The sequence below is a fragment of the Myotis davidii genome, unplaced genomic scaffold (genome assembly GCF_000327345.1).
Source record: "Myotis davidii unplaced genomic scaffold, ASM32734v1 scaffold159, whole genome shotgun sequence".
NCBI classification, from domain to species: Eukaryota; Metazoa; Chordata; class Mammalia; order Chiroptera; family Vespertilionidae; genus Myotis; species Myotis davidii.
In genome coordinates, this window is record NW_006291231.1 from 292,135 (window position 1) to 306,858 (window position 14,724).

General features: G+C 38.8%; 1 protein-coding gene across 1 annotated transcript in view; it reads right to left on the minus strand.

The window, feature by feature from the left end:
* Positions 1-14,724, minus strand: part of SLC27A6 (solute carrier family 27 (fatty acid transporter), member 6) — a 51,262-nt gene that overhangs the window by 29,476 nt on the left and 7,062 nt on the right. The window contains exons 2-4 of the mRNA XM_006764367.2: positions 9,545-9,748; positions 5,251-5,409; positions 3,627-3,751 (exon numbers count right to left, since the gene is read on the minus strand). Coding sequence (XP_006764430.1) covers positions 3,627-3,751; positions 5,251-5,409; positions 9,545-9,748 — 488 coding nt within the window. The remainder of the gene's footprint in view (positions 1-3,626; positions 3,752-5,250; positions 5,410-9,544; positions 9,749-14,724) is intronic.

The window sequence follows — 14,724 nt, forward strand, 5'->3', positions numbered from 1 at the left end:
CAGGGGAAGAGAATAATTACCTCACTGCTCCATGAATAAGAGGAGCCAGTACCTTGGCTTTTTTTTTTTTAAAGGACAGTGTTGCTGCCACCAGTTTGGCATAAATATCCAATGTTTATGCCAAAGGAACTTTTACAACTGGAGCTTTAAAAAAGAGAAAAAAGGCCCTAGCTGGTTTGGCTCACTGGATAGAATGTCAGCCTGTGGACCGAAGGGTCCCGGGTTCGATTCTGGTCAAGAGCACATTCCTTAGTTGCAGGCTCCTCCGTGACCCAGGCTCTAAGGGCATGGACCTGGGTTGCGGGCACATCCCCAGTTGGGGGTGTGCAGGAGGCAGCTGATCGATGCTTCTCTCTCATGTTTCTAACTCTCTATCCCTCTCCCTTCCTCTCTGTAAAAATCAATAAAATTATTTTAAAATAAAAATAAAAATAAAAAAGAGAAAAAAGTCAGGATTGGGTCGGGGGTGGATAAACACTTTTGCCAGGGAAAGCCAATCCTAGGGCGTTTTTATGCAACGACTATATATATAAACACTCAACTCAGACTGTGATTTTGCTTGCAGGTAAATCTCCTTTGGAATATATGCTTACCCTGACATCCACAATACATCTGGATATATTCAGAGAATATGTGATTTTGCTTTCTTTTACTTAAGCATTTATGTTAAATGAATGTCTATGGGACTTCAAACCATGGCTTATGAGACATTCAATTTTAATTCATTGAGGGTGTGGACCACATCACCTGTTCGCTCTCTGGCCCTACCTGAATCCACTGCTGTTCTAGTTGCACAGTAGGCACTACCCCTTCCTAGAAGCTCATCGAAAGGAATGAATACTGGACAGCAAAAAGCAAGTTCTTGAAAGGATAAGATGTCATAACAGAAGACTCTCCTTTGCCTAAACTTCAATGCCAAGAACTGCTTGTACTTGTTCTGTGTGAGCCCAACAAAGAGATTAGGAATACAATGCATCTCTGTTTAGGAAAACGATTAAGCTTTCCTTTGGGCAAAGCTATATTTATTTCCCTTGCTCCTGCCTACAAGTAAGTGCTTAGAGATTATTTCACAAACACCATCTTTCCTTCAAATAACTTATCTAAGAATTAAAATATTTAATTAACTAAAGCAATCAGGAATTCTTTTTCAATTCTCAGTTCTCTAAATCATCTCATTTCCTCAAAATTTGTGCATTACAACTTCAAAGAGGTAAAAAAGATATTTCATTTCATAAAGAAATTCAAAGGAAAACACCTTGAAAAAAAGATTTATAGAAAATATGACAAATGACTAATATCTTTATTAACTCTACCATACCATGCCAGTAATCTTAATAAAGAAATTAAATATATGCTTATTTCTAGCCTATAAAATTATGAATAAAGTTAAATAATATTTTCCCCATTAAAAAAACCAACAACCCAAGGCATTCTCTGTTAAAATAAACTATTATTAAGAAGCCCAAGCAGATTGGGCTTCATCCACCCTATTTGAAAGGGTGTGCCATCAGGACTGGCTTTTTTCCCATTTTCCTTCCTTCAGAGACTTTGGAGGACGCTTCAGGGAGGGTTGAGCTCTCTGGCAACTATTTTTAACGCCCCCCAGTAAGGACAAAAGACTGTGCAATAGGCATAGCTCCACATTGTTTAGATCCACTTCAACCACTTTGAAATGCCATCTGGAAATATTCCATAAAAATTACCAAAATATCCATGTCTGCTGACTACTTTCACTCCTGAGACTGACTATATTGCATGAAGATGCTAACTGCAGAATACAAGATGGTAAAACTTTAGGAAAATAATAAATGCATGTATTTAACCATTCAATAACTACTTAGTGAGCAAAGGACCTTGCAAAAGCTAGTGTTTCTATTAAAGGATGAGAGGAAATAGGAGTGGCTGGGGAAACAGTTAGAAAGGCCATGGGGAAGTTCATTAGATAGTGCCTGCTATGTACTATGGCTTTTATCTTACTTCAGGACATTAGTTCCTTAAATTAACTCAATCCAGAGATCATATTACCAAAGAGTACAATGAAAACTAGAAAAGATGCCAGGTTGTGGCATTATAATTCTTCCACTGGGACTCTTCAGGTGAGATCACAATCCTAATAATGGTATTCTCCCTGAAGAGAATAAAGGTAAAAATTACCTAAATTTTAGGTCCTAAAACATTTCTCTGGGACTCCCTGCCTCAGTTATGGATCTAGGAAGTCCATATCTGCTGAAGCACTCCTGACCAAACAAAAAGATAAGATAGAAGGCTTCTGCCACAAGGAGGTAGGTCAGGAGCTAGACAGGAGGTCTGTCCCTAGTAAACTCCAAGCTTAAGACAAATAAAAGCATTTTGTAACTAAGATTATCCAGTTTCACATTTTTTTCTGTGTTTATTTCCCTTGTGTAATCCTGTATCTTTAATAAAGTTTTATTTAAATGCCTCCAATCTCCTTTCAGCTGTGCTGTGGGCAGAGGAAGAATGCCTTATTTTAGCCAACCAGAGAAGACATCTCAGCCCGCATTCCATGCCTTAAACTGGTGGGATGATGGCAAAGGTGATCAGTGAGAAAGGCCCTGGTCTGGGAAGGGTGTTTCTCAGAGGCACAGAGAGGGCTGTCTCGATAGGAAAGCATCCTCTATCACAGCCGTGGGCAAACTACGGCCCGCGGGCCGGCTCCAGCCCGTTTGAAATGAATAAAACTAAAAAAAAAAAAAGACCGTACCCTTTTATGTAATGATGTTTACTTTGAATTTATATTAGTTCACACAAACACTCCATCCATGCTTTTGTTCCGGCCCTCCGGTCCAGTTTAAGAACCCACTGTGGCCCTCGAGTCAAAAAGTTTGCCCACCCCTGCTCTATCACCATTCTTCAAGGGATGGTGTTGACTTGATTACTGAGTCACTTCTTTGTATCCTCAAAAATGTTTAGAAATTCAGATAGTTAAAAAATAAGCATCTTGAAATACAGATGAGACTAGGGAAATAACAATAACTTCTGAAGCCAAAAAAGCAAACAAATTAATAAAGACAAACTTCAGGCTGTTGCAATTCTCTGCCTGTTTACTTTCAGAAGGGGGCATTTTATCAAAACTGTGGAAATGATGGCTTTAGGTGGGAAGAGAAGTGTAAGTCAAAGCAAAATTTCTTACTTTACATTTAAAGCAAAACCAAACAGAAAGATATTGTAATATAATCACTTATTCTAAAGAAAACAAAACTAGAAAAACAAGTAAAATCAGTGTTGTTAAACAGCATTTAGAAAACTTATTTAATTCAACCTTGGAATAATTGCTTTCTGTAAACATAGCACGCATCTCTTTTCATAATCAGATGCATGCTATGTACACAGAAATTGTCATCAGTCTAAACATGAAGTGAAATGGATTGCAGGTCTGTCTTTTCTGCCACATTATAGAGCATACTAATAGTACACTCCTGGATAACTCTCCTTTTTTTCTGATTTGTTTTATATTCATTTTATCTTGGGGTAAGTCATTTTATCTGTATAAGTTAGCTAAACTATGTTCTGGAAGAAGATGTAGTATAACAAACAAAAATTACTTTTTCTATCAATACTTTCTCTTTCTGGAATTACTTTTTCTCCATGAGAATGATTACTCTTACCTTAGGTTGTTTGCAAAGGTAACGACAAATTTCTCCAATATATTGAAACACAGTCACATTATATTTTTTGCAGTCATTCCAAAATTGGCTTGCTGAGAATTTCTTCTTTAATACACAAGTAGCTCCTATGAGAAGAGGCAAAAAAAGGGAACTAGGTAAAAAAAATTCAAGGGATTTTATAATCCAGCAGCAGCCATTTATATCAAGCTAATTTGAAAACATTAATCTTACAGTCCATATCTTGAGGTTGAGAGTAAGGGGGCTAGTAAGACAGCTCCAATAAAAAGTTCACCGATGACTGCAGAACTTAACTTTAGCAACACTGTAGGTTACATGAATATGTCCTAAAGAAAAGCCCTAATGATTTGACCTTCATCTATTTACTGGGGACATTGATCATATTCTAAATATGCTACTCTATAAAGTTACTTTATAGTATTTTAGACATATAAACAGTAGTAAATGATCTCTATTCTGTATAATAAAAGCCTAATATGCAAATTGTCCCCTTGGGTAGTCACTGGACCGGGAGTTTGACTGGGAGGGGTGGGGGCCGCCACCCGGCTACCAGGCACTGAGGGAGCTGGGCAGGGTACCCTGCCCTGATCGATTGCTCCGCAGGCAGGATGGTGGAAAGGTGAGGGGGTGGTGCCAGGCCATGGCGAGGTGCCAGGCGGGGCTGTGGGGCTGCGAGCCTGGGGGCACAAGCTGGGGCCCGATCCCCTGCTGGCCACCCCGAGGGACCTCACCCATGCATGAATTTGTGCACCGGGCCTCTAGTTTATATTTAATTTCAGGACAAGCTGGTAACAGACACTTAATTCAGCATGTTTATGAATTTATTTAAGAGAAATAAAAGCATTTTGTAAATAAGAGTATCCAACTTCACATTCTTTTCTGTGTTTATTTCCCTTGTGTAATCCTGTATCTTTAATAAAGTTTTATTTAAATGCCTCCAATCTCCTTTCAGCTGTGCTGTGGGGAAAGGAAGGATGCCTTATTTTAGCCAACCAGAGAAGACATCTCAGCCCGCCTTCCATGCCTTAAGCTGGTGTGATGAGTGAGAAAGGCCCTGGTCTGGGAAGGGTGTTTCTCAGAGACACATGGTGGGCTGTGCCTTATCTTTCCAGTGTAAGTTTGTCATTCCCCCCTTCATGAGATAGGGTCTATTTCCCAACCCTTCAGTTTCTGAAAACGGATTGGCTTGTGACCTGCTTTGATCAACAAAATGCAGGTGAAATGATCGATGTGACTTTCAAGGATAAGCCCTAAGAGCTGTGCAGCTTCCACATTCCCTCTCTTTTAAGGTTTCTACTACCATTTAAGGAGGCCAGGGTAGACTATTAAAGGATGAGTGACCCCATGGAGAAGAAAGCCCAGTCAACAGCCAGCTCCATCCACATGGCCTAACTCCTAGGGGCACTACTCTTTCCACTTCAGGAATACACTGAGCGTATCATGAAATTGTGTACTTTTAATACATTGTATAATTTATTAAATGGTATAATTACATAATATGCACATAATCATTCTGAATTCTACTGGTAGAGTTTCAAACTTTAAAAATACAAGTTCTAATAACTAGGCATTTTGAAAACGTATCATACAGAAAATAATAACTTACCTAACTCAATACATCCACCAATTCCCAGGAGAGCTCCAGAACTATGATACAGAGGAAGGGTTATATAAATGATGTCATCACTGGTACAACCGAAAGCCCACAATCCAGCAGCACCCTTTAAAGCCTGCAGCTGGGTAATCACAGCTGCTTTGGGTAGACCTGGGAGAAAAGAAAACACACATCTGTAACAGGAATGAAGTCTAGTCTTTCCTAGACATCCCTGAGGCTACCTAACCAAGGCCAACATAGTCCCTCAAGGCACAAAGAATGGAATTAGAGATGACAGCAACAAGATTAAGGAAAGCAGATGGATCACTGACACCACCCACTCAAGAAGCTGAGAGCTAAGGTGAAGCCTTGAAGAAAGCTGATTAGCAACCACAGGACCCCACAAAAGGCTCAGAACGTTGCTTACCAGGAAGCTCATGGAATAGGAGATAATTATGGAACTATAAACAGGGAGCTTTATAGAAATTCTGTTTATGAAGCAATTACATTGACACAGAATCTATATAAATCTCACTCCTTGTTCATCAAGATATCACATAATGTCGTAGGTCCTACAGACATTAATGGTATGAAAACTGACCTCAATTCTTTTCTTAGTCAAATACACTTTGAATTTGTTCCTGGGTCCCAGAATATAATATTTTCATGATCCTGGGCGAACAGGACTTGACAGTAGTAAGAGTGGTAAGGAAATATTCAGTATCATCCCAAGGGCTCCCTTATAACCTGCTGGAAAGGGCCTGTGAGCAGATTCTACTCCCATCATGTAACTTTTCAAATCCTGACTTCGCTACATCACTTCCTAACTTGTACCAATACTTTCTTCATTATTAATAGTATACATTTATTTTGTTTGTGAAAATATAATGATTTTTATGATATTAGGGCATACTGATGTAAATTCTCATATTTATTACCATTATAATCATTTAATTCAGTTCTGGGTTTTGAGTTGTAAAACATCCTATATAATAAAAGCCTAACATGTTAAGTGTCCGGTCATCTGGTCGTCCATTCAACAAATCAAAGTGTAATATGCTAATGATATGCTAAGGCCACTCAACTGCTCACCATAATGTGCACTGACCACCAGAGGCAGACAGTTGACTGGTCAACCAGTCGCTATGATGTTCACTGACCACCAGGGGGCAGATGCTCCGACCGGTAGGTTAGCTTGCTGCTGGGGTCCAGCCAATCAAGACTGAGCGAGACAGGCTGGACACACCCTGGAGCCCTCCTGAGGTCCCTCCCCGGCTGGCCAACCTCCTGCGTTCCTCCCTGGCCCCGATTGTGCACCTGTGCCCTCTTGCAATCTGGGACCCCTCCAGGGAATGTTGGAGAGCCGGTTTCGCCCAATCCTGCAGGCCAGGCCAAGGAACCCAACTGGTGCATGAATTTGTGCACTGGGCCTCTAGTCAGTTTATATTAGAAAGAGAGAAAGAGAAATGCTTTTTATAAAAAAATATCAATTAAACCCTTACTGAGGCTGAATGTGATTTTGTTACACTCTTGATAGCTTTGTATTCATAAAGCATGACATTATCTGTATGCCTAATTCTGTATGTTGCTCTGCTCTGGTTTCAATAAGACCTCATGGTGCTCAGGACTTTGAGTTAAAAGAAGATATTTGAATAACTTTCCCTGTATAATAGATCATTCACAAACTAATTGTTCAAGAATGTCAATACATGCCTTTGATATTTGTTTTAAAATTCAATAAAATAAAATTACAGCCCCAGATTGCTTCTTCCACACTGGTAGATGATCTGAGATTTATTCTCTGGAAAAGGTGACTCTGGAAACAGCAGGAAAAGAGAGACTGGACAGATAGGGGGAAGAAGAGAAAGTCTGCATACTCCTCCAGCTCCCTTTTGATGCTTAACTAGTTTTACCCTCCAGATCCTTGTCTGAGGAATCTGAATAGCCCACAGTAAAAGCTGAGACACTGACAGTCATGAATCCCCCAAAAACTCATAAAAGATTCTAAAAATTCTCCAAAAGAAAGAAAAAGAATACCAGTTTGCATATAAAGAATAAGAAATTAGAAAAAGACTTCTCAATATGTATACTGAGAGTCACAAGATAATAGAGTATGTCTTCAAACTCCTGCAAAAAATCATTTCTAACCTAGCTTCTATACAAACAAGTGTAAGGGTAGAAAAAAGAATACATTTTCAGACATGTGAGGATTAACGCTGCCTCCTAAACACTCTTTATCAGACAGCTACTGAAAGCAGGGCAATGACAAAAAGAAAAGTAAACCAGGAAACAAACTTAGGATCTAAGAATTAGGGGGTCAGAAAAAAGAAAAGAGTTGAAGGGAATTCCCAGGAATACGGCAAAGAATGAAACCGGGACTCTAAGAGAGTAACTGGTCAGGAATGAAGTGGAGTGAGGAAGGCTCTGGAAAACAGATGGCCAAAATCATGGGCTTGCTAAAATACAGACTACCTTTTCAATTTCAAAGGTGAGCTACCTCTTTGACAAAGGAGTGAGCATGAACCAGTTATATGTGTATAGGAAACCAGTCTATCAAACAAAAACAGTGATTAATTTCAGGTTGGAGGGAGTTTTATGTGAAAGAAAAGAATTATACTTATGCTACACTGTAGAGCTCAGCTAGAAATAGTGTTTAGTAAGTTAAGATACTGATACTAATCGAGTCAAAATTTATGGTGAAACCATATTAGTGTGATGCTGGGGAGAGAAAGTGCCTGCACAAGAGAGAAAGAAATGAGTGGAGGAAGAGAGTGGTGATAAAAGAAGACAAAACCCTCATCCTCCTATGTGGACAATCAGTAGATGCTTTTTAGTATGTATCTATTTATGTGTCTAGTAAGATACTGATTCTATTTAGACATATGGAGGTGTTTATAAAAAGAAAGATACAAAAGTACTCAGTGTAGTTGGTTTGGTGAAGGAGACTCTAAAACTTCTAAAATTTTTACCTCTGTGCTATATAATTTCTTTTAAAAAATATATTTTATTGATTTTTTACAGAGAGGAAGGGAGAGGAATAGAGAGCCAGAAACATCGATGAGAGAGAAACATCAATCAGCCGCCTCCTGCACACCCCCCACTGGGGATGTGCCCGCAACCACGGTACATGCCCTTGACCAGAATCGTACCTGGGACCTCTCAGTCTGCAGGCCAATGCTCTATCCATGGAGCCAAACCGGTTAGGGCTGTGCTATATAATTTCAATACAAATAAATATCATATGAAAAAGTAGTAATGCCTTTGCTTCCAGCCTGTTGTGCAAATGTATGAACCACTCTGGTTTTAATCCTGAAGAGCAAAAGCTGTAATGGTCTGCCCCAGCCTGTTCCCTTTGGGCTAGGGAGGAGGCTGCAGAGGAGGAGCAGTGGCGAAGATTGTTTTAAAGGCCAGAGTCACTTTCTATTTTTTTTTACAAGAAAAAGGTCATAAAGATAAACCAGGTAATAATCTTCTTCAGGAACTTTACAAAGTTGATCATTTCTAGAATTTCATTCTCTCTTTCAAAGTCCAAATCAGACTGAATTTATGCTGACAAGTTGGTACATACTAGCATTTTCCAGTTCATTTATCAAAGCTTGTAAACATAGTAAAAAATATAGTTTACTCTCTAACTTAAACGAGATCATTGTTAGGTTCCAAGTAGAAATAAAATAAAATAAAATGTAGGAAAAGAAAGGAAGGAATGAAGAAAAGGGAGGGAGGGAAAGAAGGAAAAAAAGGAAAAAAGTGAAAAAAAACTTCTGCAATTGTAGTTTTGCTTCCAATACTACCTGTGCACAAGAAATTAGTAACAGAATATTTTTAATACGTCTCATTCAAACCCCCAGTCATCTTCAAACTAATTACAAAAGCTTCTTTAGCCTATGAGATACCATTTGGTTTTTTCCTAAGAATCAATTAAGTTTAACATTTCTTTTGAATTTTTCAGAAGCTGTTTAATTATTATTATTATTATTTTTGGTGTGTATATGCTATTATTGTTTATCTGAAGAAGGGAAAGTTTAGTTACTTGATTCTGTTTTGTCTCTTCTCCCAAACCTGCAATGCCTTCAAGACTTCCTGTTTGTCACATGTCCCAGTCACCATTACGAGAGTCAGCAAAGATCTTCCAAAGAAGCTGGTCAAGTCTTGGGACAGTCCTTTGCCCTTGGTGCTATCAAAAGTGAACGTGGTGACTTGCCAAGTTAAAGTTACACCTAGTTAAAGTTAATGCCATTACTCATGGCAGAAATCTGCCCAACACTGTTGCTTTCTTTTTGGCTATTAAGAAAAAAATGAGTCATACCTGTTGTCCCAGAGGTGAAAATGTAAAGAGATGGAGTCTTCAGGTTCGAGGCAGCATGGTGGCTGCGTGGCATCGGCTTGTCAGATGCTGTGCTCAGTTTTTCTTTGAGTGAAATTACGCCTCGTGGAACAGAATCTTTTACCGCCCAAACACTGATGCCTTCTGGGAGGCTGGGCAGGATTTCTTCGACAGCTTCAAGCAAATCTAAAAACCAAAGGATTAGGAATAGGTAAACAAAACAGAAATCTCAAACCAGCCACCTTGGGTTTTCTTTGGCGTGTTGGAATAGAAATAAAATGTAAATACAATGCTAATTTCATTTTCATGTTGGATAAGTAACATCAAAGTCATGTTATTACTCTGTTTCAACAGAATCAACTTGAAAGGTAAATCTAGCCATCATTTAATTGAATCAACACAAATAGGCCAATTCAAATTGATTTTTGAAGAAGCCATTATCCAGACTATGTTTTTTTTTTCCCAATGAAAAGAAATGTATATATATTTTTAGAAAGGGGACAACATTTGTGGTTAGACAACCCTGGATTGGATCCCAGCCCCACTATTTACTGACTGGATGATTTTATTTTATTAATTTTTAATTGATTTTTTAGAGAAAGAGAGAGAGAGGAAGACATCAATTGGTTGCTGTCTGCATACACCCCGACCAGGCATCGAACCCACAACCTGGGTATGTGCCCCGACCGGGAGTTGAACCCGCCACCTTTTGGTGTACAGGACAACACTCCAACCAACTGAGCAACACCGGCCAGGGCTTCAATAAAACTATTTTTAAACTCTGCTTTAAATCTAAATTCAGGACACTGCATTAAACATTGTCCTTGAAATACAACTCAGTAGCTCCGAAAAGCCATCTGCCTGTCACTGTTTAGTTCAACCATAATGAAATACACTTGGGAGAACCCCCTGATCGCTATGGAACCACAAGAACATTATGAGTTAGAGACCATTTCAGAGCCCAAAGTTAAGTGAGGAGATGTAGAGATGTAAAAATGCTCTGGTCAGAATGCTCAAGTGCATGCAAATATGGACCTTTCCACCTAAGCAATTATATTTATTCCAATGTTTTTTTGTTTTAAACATATATTTTGATTGATTTCAGAGAGGAAGGGAGAGGGAGAGAGAGAGATAGAAACATCAATGACAAGAGAGAATCATTGATTGGCTGCCTCCTGCACGCCCCCTACTGGGGATCGAGCCAACAACCAGGCACGTGCCCTTGACCAGAATCGGACCTGGGACCCTTCAGTCCGCAGGCTAACGCTCTATCCACTGAGCTAATCCAGCCAGGGCTATTCCAATATTTTAACAAAACTTTAAAAATAATCACAAGATACATTCTGCTTTGAAGCTGAATCAGGGTCCTGCATTAAACATTTTCCTGGAAACGTGAATCACTATCCAGTTATGTAAAAAAGCCATCTGCCAGCCCCTGTTTAGTCTACTATAATACAAGACATTTGCAAAAAACTCATGACTTCCTTCCTCAAAATCTATAATCCAGATTGATCCCAAAGAGGCAGCAACAGAAATATGTCAAATGGGACAAGGCAGTTCACAAATAAAATCTGCACGAAAATGAGGGAAACACAGAAAACGGTAAGGAGCTGATATGTCATAGGTGGTAGGCAGGTTGGGACTTGAATTTTTATTTTTTTGGTCTCCCGAGGATATTTTTTCCATTGCTTTTCAGAGAGAGTGGAAGGGAGGGAGTTGTTTTCTAATTTTATACCCATGAAGAACCTGCTTTTGTGGGTATCTAGTAGGCATTCAACAAATGCTTAATGATGAGTGAAATATGTAAGATGTGAGAGAGACACATGGGCTGGTAGCCTCCCGCATTGTGCCCCACTATATGTTCTTTTTTCTTAGAGCAAACAGGAAATGTTGCGATGCTTGTATATCATTTGAAAAAGTACATGTAATTACATTCTTTGATATATATATATATATAATCTTTGATATATATAATCTTTCATTTTAAAGCAGTTTATAAATTTCAGTGTTTCCCCATGTGTTATCTATGTGATCCTCACCACAGCCATATCCTCATTTTAAAGATGAGGAAGGCTTAGTTACAGTGAGCAAGTCATCTCCTCTAGCTCAGACATGTAGGAGAGGCAGTGTGGGGATGGAGCCCCGGTTTTCTGATGCTAAATCATAACAGCTGGTTGGGTGCACATTTGTCCTCCTTTCTGCTCCTTGTTATTCCCTCATCTCCATCTTTTCCCTTCCTCTCCCCTTTCCTTACTGCCGCCCTCACCCTGTTCCTTCCCCCTCTCTCACCATCCATCTGTCCATCTGCTTTCTTTCAGCACCTTTTACACCTCAGCTATGCTATGATTCACAGCAAAGCAATGCAGTGGTAAAATTTATTAGCCAATTTACAAATAGATATTTGTGTGGCTTTGGGGAATAGGCCAGGAACGGCAAGGTAACCTCTTGGAGCTGAGAAAGTTTGTTTTGTTCACTGATACAGTCTCAGAATTTAGCACAAAGGAGATGCTCAACAAATATGCATTGCCTGGATGAGTGAAAGACCTAACAAAAAGCTTTGAAGTACTATGCCCGTTCAGTAACATTTTCACAGTAACAATTTTTGCCAATAAATTGTCCCTCTACTGTCTGGTAACTGATTTTGAGAATAGATGTATGATTGGAATTTCTTTGTTATTTTTTATCGATGTTGCTAAGTGCTAGAAGCATGACACCCCACAGTACAGTGTTTTAGACACACTAAGCATCCACAACCCAGGTACCTGCCCTTGACCAGGAATTGAACCCAAGGCTCTTTGGTTCCAGGGTCGATACGCTAACCACAGACCCACACTGCCCAGGGCAGGACTTGAAATTTTAAAAATGTTTATATGTATAACAAATCCACACAAAAGAAACTGTAAGAGTCCAGAGGAAGTATCCAGCTCTAGTGAGCATACACAGCAAGCTGCCACATACCGATTGCTCTGCTAAGACAGAGAAGTGAAAAATCACAAGGAATGCTGGGGGAAGAACAAGTCCCAAATAAATGAAAAAGCAAGACAAGCAAGTAATCTAGACTTCCTATTTTCTTTTAACTTTTAGTCCTAAATTTTGTTTTAGTCACTCCCCCTGGCACTTTGCCCTGGGTAAGGACAGGTCTCTGAACTGACTCATTTCATTATCTTAATTTCAGATCTCTCACCTGGAATTGTAAATTAGCAGCGTACGCTTCTATATGTTCCGAATGATATGTATATGTAAATTGGCAAAGTAAGTGCAAATTGAGTTACACTATGATTCATTTAAATTGTGGTCCCAAGTCTTTGTTGGAATTGTAGCCTAAAGAAACAGGGAGCATTTACAAAGAGTGATGAGTTCTACAGGTAAACGGAAGCAAGCAGATACCTAAGAATCTGAGGAGATACAATTTAACTTCCTTCATACGTTAAAAGTAAATTGACCTAGCTGAGCCTTTTAGAATTTTTAAGTAGAATTTCATAACAAAAGCATTTCTTCCATAGTGGCAGAAAACATGGGTGAGAATAGTGAATATTGAAATAAAAACGTGAAATATTATGCAGGGGGTAAAGAATTATTATTTACTTACCACGGTTCAATCTTTCAGAGTAAGAAGAAAAGTTTTAGTGTTATTTGGAAATTAAGTTCTGAATATTAAGTCTTGACAAAAAGTAGTATTTTTAAAATACTCCGAGGAAACGTGGCTGTGTTTCATGAAGATTTACTCTCTAGTGAAGTGTTGAAATCTCCAGAACTGTAAGCGCCTCGAAAGAATGATGTGTGCCCGCCTCCATGCTTTGGCTGATGGCCCCGGCCACATACACCATAGGGGCTGCATACTGGTAGATATCTCATCAGAGAATTGACCTCTGCTCCTGGGACTCACTGTACATGCAGGTCTTGAAAGTAAACTACCATAAGAAAATGAGAGAGCTGAGACCTTTAACAAAGTCTACATTGCAGGAGAAGGCTCAATCTCTCTTTGCAAAGCAATAGGGTCTTCCATTGTTTCTCACGCTGTAAGGCACTATGTTAGGTGGGGTTGCAGCACAAAACCAGGTCTCTCCTTACAATCCACTGGTACTTTTTGTACAAATTAATTTCTTGTTTCTATATTATTGTTATATACCTTATTCAAATTTAGGAGGCTATAAAATCAGTGAATTACTCATAGTGTATTAAAAACTCTTCAAATTACCCTATTCTACATAAAACAAGCTAATATTTTTAAAGGAATTGCTTGTAGCTCTTAATGCATTGCCAAACATTTCAACTTTAAAACTTTATGCATTAATAAAACTAATATGATACTCAATTACAAATGGTCAACTTGAGTTTTCCATTATTGCAAAGCAATATTCACACAGAATCCACAGTGAAATTACGATTTCACCACATACTTATAACTACCATCCTATTAGTTAGAACAACGCTTTAGGATTTTCATGGAATGCATGAGCAGGCTACAGTTTCTAAGAAAACTGACCCATAAGTAAGCAAAAACAATTCATATGGTGATGTAGATACGAATACCTTACCTCAGGCCTCACATCATAAATAATGTGTCAGCTATTTTTACAAACATTATTTTATTAACAATCATCATAACCCCAGGAAGTGCACAGAAACAAGTCTTTCAGTTGTGATTACATACTGTTCCTTGAAACAATTTAATTAACTGCCCTGAATACATACACATAAGTTTGTAAGTGGGTTTATGTGTTTTCCTCTCAGCTGTCCCCACATCTTTTGGGGAACAGACAGGCAAAAGTGTATAAGAAAATAAAAAGTAAAACACTTCATTTGATATTATTTCCAATACATCGATTGCCAATGAATAATTATTACTCAAATGGGAGCACAATGACATAATGTGTCTGGTTTATCATTTTTCAATGACAAAGTAGTGAAAATTAGAAAAGGAAATCCATAAAAAAAATCTCTCTAGACACAATTAGATCAATTAGTACGTAAATTATATCTTTTTAAAAAAGCAATCCCAAGATGGTATTTTTGTAAGATTCAGACCCCAAAAGGGCTATTTGCCACAAGCCTTCTGGTAATAAATGAGAGAATTCCCCCTCTTGTAGGCCAGAGAATAGATAACCATCTGGCTCCTAACCGTGTCTGAGAGCATTCCAGCCTGGTCTCTGAGGGGGTGG